The 8641-nt window shown below is 38.2% G+C and overlaps 2 protein-coding genes across 2 annotated transcripts; one reads left to right on the top strand and one right to left on the bottom strand.

Annotated features, from left to right (window-relative positions):
• Positions 1 to 584: 584 nt before the first annotated feature.
• On the bottom strand, positions 585 to 3662 carry LOC110840173 (uncharacterized). The gene is made up of 3 exons (XM_022085017.2): positions 3522 to 3662; positions 1786 to 2080; positions 585 to 1022 (listed from the first exon to the last, which is right to left on the bottom strand). The coding sequence occupies exons 1-3, from the start codon at positions 3567 to 3569 to the stop codon at positions 661 to 663; spliced, it is 705 nt and encodes a 234-aa protein (XP_021940709.1). The 5' UTR covers positions 3570 to 3662; the 3' UTR covers positions 585 to 660.
• A 2624-nt stretch (positions 3663 to 6286) lies between these two features.
• On the top strand, positions 6287 to 8562 carry LOC110840172 (uncharacterized). The gene is made up of 4 exons (XM_022085016.2): positions 6287 to 6318; positions 6423 to 6558; positions 7386 to 7701; positions 8037 to 8562. Exons 1-4 carry the CDS (start codon positions 6287 to 6289, stop codon positions 8417 to 8419), a joined length of 867 nt encoding a protein of 288 aa, XP_021940708.2. The 3' UTR covers positions 8420 to 8562.
• The last annotated feature ends 79 nt before the right edge of the window (positions 8563 to 8641 follow it).

Genomic DNA, 8641 nt, shown 5'->3' with positions numbered 1-8641 from the left:
CTAAGCAGTCGTGCAGTCGTATGTATCAATCAGAATTTATTATACGGGCATTCAGATACATACAGTTCGGCAGAAATAAGCGTGAGAAAAAATATACTTTATTTGACCTCAAAAATTTTAAAGGCCTATATAGGGCCTAACCCTTGAAATTGTATTGTGGTGATCTTGACATAAACTTGAACTATGCGTGCTCTCAAATTGACACGTGTGTCTTCCTTCAGATACTTACAGTTCGGCAGAAATAAGCGTGAGAAAACAAATCTAATTTAAATGACCTTGAAAATTTTAAAGGCCTCTATTCGGCAAACCCATGGGCTGATATTGTGACATTGCCATGACCTGAAACTGGCTTGTGTATAGTCACTCAGATACGTACAGTTCGTCAGAAAAAATGACTGAAAATACCTTGAAAATTTCAAAGGTTCGTGCTCAGTGTTCATCTGACAGTTTCGTGTTATTGGCTGCAATCGGGCCTGCGGTTCATACAAAGTCGTAAGATGTTCACACACGAAGGAATTTGCTATTAAGCAAAGTCTCAACAGGCGAGGGAAATTTACCGAGTGAGAGGTCAATAAGAACACCAGTTATGCTTTATTCAGTTTATTCGCACGGCAGTAATGACCAGTACAGTAATAAGAAACAAAACTGTATAGCGCTGAACTATTTTGTAGCGGGGCTGATCTTGGACCGGATACACTGGCGTGCAGTCTGGATAACCTTTACGGCTGTGGCTATTGCGTTATCCTCCACCAAGATTGAACAATCCTGGAACTCTTTGACGACCTGGCTGGCCTTCGTTTCGTAGTCGCTGTCGGCCACGTACCGGTCTCTCGCCGAGAACACTTGCTTCTTAACCTTCGCAGTGCAGGAGACGATACCTCCCAGCGCCAGAATGCATGATGTTAGGTTATTCTGAGCTTCCGTCATGAGTTGGTAGGTCTTCTGGATTGTCTGCTGGAGGTTGTTTCTGTATGGCTGCAGCTCTGTATCCACCTGATTGTAGCAGGCCTGCGCCCCCTCTCCTGATACAGACAGCAAAGTTACATGCTGGGTGACGATCCTAACCTATTCATATTTCATATACCCCCAAGATCTAGTTTTATCAATAATGTGTTGTAAAATACAGAATAGTGGTTGTAGAGTGGTTCTAAAGGACCCAACTGAGGAAACAAAAACCACTTTTTAACCAAAGGACTGAAGCAGTTCCAGTTTCCCGAAAGTTCTGTTCTTTTTCCAGGATACCATACAACGGACAAAGTCCAGAAATCCAGTAATAGTACGTAATAAAACTGTAATATAATATCATCACATCCCCTTAGAACTGAGACAGCCGAGAATTTTGCATAGGGAAATACATAAATAAAATTTGATTGAAACAACGTGTGTTCTGATCTAAATGGAACGTGGGTCGCTTATTTTCCTAACAAATAACTAACTCCATTGCACAGAGGCTTTAAATGTAACAATCACTACTTGATGCGCATATTAACCATGTTAATATAAGAACGTCGATCCTGTTTCAGGAAGAACTTGGGATAAATATTTATCACAGATCTACAGCTAAATTCGTTGCAGTGTATAGCAGAGGATCATAATTTCTCACCTGTTTTCTTTACCTTTTTCCAAGATATTCGATTTACCCGTGTCGAAACATGGAACGCTGTTATATACAGTACAGGAACAAATAACACGATGTTTATGTAAACCATTCTGATATATATATACCTTGTTATATATATATATATAAAAAACAAGGTATCACGACAGGAACAGATTATTCTTTACCTGCTTTCTTTACCATTTCTGAGATATTCGGCTTGCCCACGTCGAAACACGGACTGATGTCAGTGGCTACGTCAACCGGAACTACTTGCGAGATGGCCATATCAATCTCCTTCACCAGTCCGAGAATACCTTCTGGATCGGAACTCTTGTACTTCAACTTCTGAAGTAACTTATCGGCCTTTTCGCCTGAGCCTGTAAGGACGTTCTGGAGGTTACTTATCACAGTTTTAATCTCGGTCAGTATAGGAGTCGTCAGAGGTTGGACAGCCAATCCAAGCAACCCAGAGCTCACAACCTGAAAAGACATTCAAATGCATGTTTAAAGTATCTCGTATGTTTAAAAGGATACAGCTAACAAATCAACTATGTCGTTCTGGTCCCCTGACGTAAATATTTAAATATAACAGTAATACGAAGTGAGCCGATACCGGACGGGAGCGAGTCAACTTCAAGGAAGTTCTGAAGCTAAACTTTGTTATTCGATAAGTGTTGTCGTGTATCATGTAAACAGAAAAATGACGCTAACCCCTTATCGAATTAATAAACTGACTTCCTAATTAACTCACTGTTGCATGAAATTTCCAAAGCATTCGAGTAATAGTCTTATACACTTGCTAAACAAATTTCCTGTTGTTATAAAGATATGTTAAACATTTCGAAGTCCTATGTTATACTTTCATCTCAGATAGTTTACCCTAGTTTAAATCCCCACATCATAGTTTCGTAAGATCTATTTTAACACTGTGATGAGAATATTAGCCAGTATTAGACTTCCTTCATACTTGTCATGAAATTTGTGTGCTCTAAAATTTCTACCTACTTCTTTCTCAGCAAGAATCTATACAAAACGAAACATGAGTTAGTACCTTCGTTGAGTATTATATAATGACTCAACGTGTCATGCAGAAAAGTAGATTATACACAAGTTTTGGAACGCGTATTTTCAAAACGTGTTTCTTTCGATTTTGCGTAGTGTTTTGTTCTTTCTGTTCATGTATTGAAGTTAAAAGACTATCCTGTACTTACCGGTACTTATATTATTTTGAAGCAAATCGGATACTGCGCGGCATAATCGATAATTACTTTTATTTGTTTTTAATGAAACATAAACCATACTGGAAAATGTTCAGACCAAATTTCTTACAGTAATTACATAAGGTCACAGTATTTTGTATGATTTTTGTGTTCGATCAGCCGTTTATGAATAAACAGATATTACTATAGATCTGAACTTCATGTACAGTTTAGATTATAGTAAACGAATAGAATTCAAATTTAAGTTATCAGGCAATCTTCGGCGGAGACCATTCATCCATCCATTCCTTCATTTATTTATTTAGTTAATTTCTCTATACAGAAGACTGTCCGACTAAAACCTGGTTTCAGCGGACTTCCAGTTTATTACGCTCTTCTGGTGCTACACAGGCGCACAACATTATTCTTCTAACTAGACACTCACCCTTCATTTCGGTAATTTTGTTCCCCCATATACAATTATTCTTCAGTAATCCTTAATTTTACAACATTGGTACATTTTATCAATTATCTTACAAGCTACTTCATAGTTTATAATAAACCAATTCGTACAAAATGTCAACAAATTCTTCAAATAATTTCGGAGATAAAACCTGTGCACTTCCCTTACCTACCGAATAGAAATTATTATGCTGGTGGATAACATATATTTGAATTTTAAGCAGATGTTGCTCTGACTTCCAAAAAAATATCGTACTTACATGAAGCATACATATAGCAGAGAAAGTGATGTATATTTTGGCAACCATTTTGTACGTTGTTGCCTTGTAGTCTGATGGAAGCAGAAAAAATGTGTCTGTAGCAGTGTTTCTCGCAATATATATACACAAACCAAACTAATGTAGGTGCCGAAATGTCATAAAGAATCCGTGTGTTATATCAGGCTTTGTCAATAAGTACTGTGTGACACAGTGCAAAGAGAAACGGTTCAGTAGCTGTGTAAATAACGAACATAAATTAACAATTTCTACGTCTCAGTCAACAGTAATATGTTTCGTTCCGCATTCATCCTTGTCACAATCATTAATGAGCTAGCTGGTGTGTAGTCTCTGTTAAAGGAATGTCAGTTTGACTAACTCCAGAAACTTTCTTTATAAGTTCATAATCGCTCACGTGGCCCAGAAATCCCCTACCTTCATTACCGAGTCCACAAAGCTAGCCATTGCATTTTATCTTGAATTAAATTAATATAGTCCACACTTTCATATTCAGTTTCTGTAAGGTACTTAGCTGACTAAAAATAATACAGCCGTAGCCGCGCGGTCTGAGGCATCATGCTTCGGACCGGCGATACGGAATGCGCGCCGGTTCGAGTCTCGGGGGAGAAGAAGTTTTCTCATGAGCTTTCGACCAGTGTATGGGACCGGTGCCAACCCAGCATCGTGAGGAAATTGGGGAGCTACAATGAGTAGCGTAATCCGGTCAGGAAAACTAGCAATGGCTGGGGGTTCGTCGTGCTGACCACACTTCACCTATATCTGGTTGGATGATCGTTCACCTCTGCTTAGGCATGTGAACGTGAGGCCAGCAGTCAAGCTAGTCGGCTTTGGCTCTCAGAGGGTTGTTACGCCACGAATTTAATTTAATTTTAATTTATATATATATATATATATATATATATATATATATATACATATACGTCATGTATCATCTTGCCTTTGTGTAAAAAGCAAATTGTTGAAAAGTGGTAGAATTCCATTGCTTCATACTCATTATATAATTCCTTTCACCATTTATAGGATGAGTGCTGCTAATTTTAGATATTATTACGTTTTTGTTATTAATTTATTGTTTAGTCGCCCTCAGTGGTTCAAACCCGGCCGAGTTCGATGGATTCTTAAGGGTGATAAAAATCCGTAGCACAACTTCCTTCGGAGACGAAGTAAAGCTGGCGGTCCCATGTCGTAGATTTACGGCATGTAAAAGAACCTCACGCGCATGAACGAGATGTTTCGTGAGCCAAATTCAGCGGCCATTTCTCACCCATGTTTTTGGTAGAGACCTTGCGATGGGCTGATCGCTGGTCCAAGGAGTCCCTACAAAATGCCTTAAATAGATCAGAAACCTCCGAAGGGATGTCACTATGCTCCACGTAGGAGAGACAAAGATATAAGAAGAGAAGAAGAATTTATTGTTTAAGTACTGTATGATGTTATCGTGGGCGGAGTGAATCTTTGCGCTAGTATTGTCCACTCTTACTCCTGTGTTCGTTTTGCGTTTGATAGGCTTTCTCGTCACAGAATACGCAAGTCTTCTCGTGTCTGAGCTGTGAACTTTCAAAAACACAGTCAGCTGTTGCAGTGCGAGTAAACACAATGTGTTAGTAGGCTTTGTGTAATAACTCATCCATCTGAACATATGTGTGAAAATGTCAACCACATTTATTATTATATGTTCTCTACGTACTCAAGAGATTAAAGTAAATAGTCTGAACATGTGTGAAAGCCGGTTTAAAGGTCAAATAATTAACTACGATTGTTAAATAAATTTTATTGTGTCATAATCATTCTTTCTCTCTTCTTGAAGTGCTTTCTTTTTTCAATGCTTTGTGTATTTCTTCTCCCCTCCGTCTTGGGCGCGTTTGCAACGAAATTGAAAAAAATCCACATTTCAGATTCATTCTGTCCGCTTCGAAAACTGCAATAACATTTTTCTTAATAACCCCATTTTTAATGCACTCCAGTACCTTGACCCCAACCCTGACAAACCACCTTTCACCCACTTACACCGCAGTCAATAACGAACCTCGTTCCGAGATGGTAACACTTCTGGATCTCTCCTCTGAACACATCTGAACCGATTGCTATTTCATATATGGTATGTTTATTTGCTATTATTTATTATTTTAATTCATTTTGTTTTCTATATTCAATCATTTTCATTAATGTTTTCGAATCTTTTACTTCACAGACTGGTATAAACATCAATAACACCACCTCAACAATAATGTTATATTAATAATATCTAAACACAACTTCCATAAAATATACTGAGAAAGATGATAAAATTATAAAATTGTAAAAACTATAAATAATTGTAATTTGAATTTAAAAGTTTATAATTTACACCTGATGACGGTTTGATAAACCGAAAAATGTTGTGAATGTTCCGATGTAAATCGAATGCTCGATATGGAACATAAGATGATATTTTAATCATTTTAATTATCTTCTCTTACTATTTTATTGTGATTTGACGGTAAACAAATATAATAATTATTTTAATTAATATCAAAATATGACGCAGCTATACTACCTCACGTATCAGTTGTTTATCAAATTTGATATTGATGAGTTTTATTAAAATCTGCGGACAAATTCCAGTTCTGTTGACAACAATATCAGGCTCTTTGCAAGAATTACGTGAGGTTTTGCTTGTAGAAGTTGCCTTAAAATCACGGGGAGGAATTCCCAGAAAGATAGGTTCCAGACACCCTGCCAACGAAGTTTCGTAGAGAATCACCGTGATGGCGTTGTCACCACACCAGACAGGAGTCAGGCAAGTTCCGATTGCGAAATTTTCCCCTTTGTTTCTAACATTTTTAGCGTAGGATGAAACAATGAGCTCTGTTAATCTCAGCAAACAGCGCATTATTTTCTCAGCTGTAGCGCAGTTGTTATATGGATATATAAACTGTGGCAGCCTGTCAGCGGAACACATCCCAAGATATTGGGACACGAGAGGAAGAACATGAAAATGGTCGCCAAAATTATTGTAGCTATTATGGCATTCTGTGCAGTAAGTACGATTGCAATAGTATTTTACAACAGGGAAAATGTGTTGCAACAGGCATAAGTTATTCTCGATACATTAAATTAAGTGCAAGAAATTCTTGTATTAAGCATAAAAATAAATCACATTATCATGTATTTCCTATGGAAACAAAAGACTGTTCTTCCAAGTAGTTGCCAGGTATTTTGCTTAAGTTGAATAGCCTATTTAAATGTCTACAGTGCCTGATCTTGCTTACAACATAACTATTTCCTTCGGTGTTAGGCCCACAAGAATAAATTGATGCAATGCCTTATAATGTCAGTCGATACAGTTGTCAGAATTGAAGTGTTACTCTTCATTTCCTTAAAAGAGAAATGTACCTTACGGAGTAGTCATATCCTTCAGTAGAAGTGAGTAACTGTAAAACAAATGCACTATAATTTCCTTAGTGAACTTCGTTATGTTCTGTTTTGTTCTGCAGTGGAACCATTAAGAGTATAATGAAGTTAAATGTAATTAAATTAAATATATGCAGAATCATTATATTTTAATAAACTCTATAAAGCCGCAGCTTGTCTAAATTTTGTTTAAGAATTCAGTCCATAACGCAATAAAGAATAACACTCTTCGAGTACAAAGATCAGTTCGTTAATGCCGTTTAAGAAAGTGATATTTATTTACAAAGAGATCCATAGGAACCCATAAATAAGAGTATAAATGAAACTAGGGTAACAGATGAAATTTCGTTATTCTGTAATACAAAGCGCAATTTCTTTTGAACACCTGAAGTTACGTCACGTAAACGCAAAGAAGCTTGGTTACTTACAGCTGCAAAAATCTATTCTTTACAGGTGTCCAGTGCAGACACCACTCAGTTCGGATATGCTCCTGACGAACCAATAGGATCAATCCAAGACCTCACTGAACACGCTGAAGATCAAATTCAGCAGTTAGGAAGCAACTTCAAGCGTCTGGTAACGAAGACTGAAAACGATGGCAGTCAACTGCTTCAGGCTTTGCAGATCCAGAGCAACGACCCGGAAGGTCTTCTGGCTCTGGTAACAGAAGCCAAACTTGCTATCGCCGCCATAAAACCTCCGGACATCGACGTATCTGCCTGCGAGGATGGTAACGACCAGAAGTACCAAGCCATGATCCAGGAGGCGGGTAAGTGTTATCTGTAGTACTCGTCTGTTAACTGAGGCATACGCCTACGAATCGTCAACCGCCTCGACATACTCATGACGGTGTGTAAGGAGCTTGGAGATAAATCGGAATGCATTCTATACCCGGCTCCATATCTCCTTCGTATTTCTGTCGCGTTGCTGTCGGGGAATTAGGTGACCCGATAAGATCTCAGGTTACGTGGTTCAGCCTGTCTTTGGTCGCCATTCTGCAGTTGGTTTCATTGCTGACATTTTTACCATCGAATCGCGGTTATAAATACTGCCTTAAATATTTTGCAGTGTTATAAATAAATTAACTTTCGTTTTGTTTGGCAGCAACAGGCATCCCGATCTGTCTTCAGAATGCATCTCTTGTTCTGCAGCCGTACCATCTGAATCTGAAGCAGATGCTTCAGGAAGCCAAGAGTCGCTCTCAGATCGCTCTTGGTAACGTGACGGCCTGTGACAACGAGTACAAAGCAGTGAAAGCTTTGTCATCTTGTCTGAATGTCGTTGGCTACGAGGTGCTCGTTGGCAGAGATATATTGATGGCTGGTATCCTGGGTGAGATGGCTGACTTCAAAGCCAACATTCCCAAACTCACTGCGGACTTCACAGTATGCACAAACAATGTCCAGGATAAAGCCATCAACGAGTCCGTTAATATTATCCAGGCATCCAGAGAGTGCATACGTGCTAAGGTCGACAGCACAGACTAAAATTCTTCTGTTCAAGGTGCTGAAAAGACTACGATTCAGCAATATATGCATGTTCTTAATTAGTTTCACCTCTTAAACAACACGGAAGAAAATTATACATGTACGTGAATTCCATTAAAATAATACACGAACATTACAGCGTTTTAATGTTTCACTCTCTTTTCCTAAGTCTGTTTTATTTTATTAATACAATTATAAATACACTATATTTCATAATGCGTT

This window comes from Zootermopsis nevadensis, unplaced genomic scaffold (genome assembly GCF_977971745.1).
Source record: "Zootermopsis nevadensis isolate Lab colony 2312 unplaced genomic scaffold, Znev_1.0 Znev_ptg000002l, whole genome shotgun sequence".
In the NCBI taxonomy this organism is placed as follows: Eukaryota; Metazoa; Arthropoda; class Insecta; order Blattodea; family Termopsidae; genus Zootermopsis; species Zootermopsis nevadensis.
Note: the sequence above shows the minus strand (reverse complement) of the source record. Positions and strands in the feature narration are given on the sequence as shown.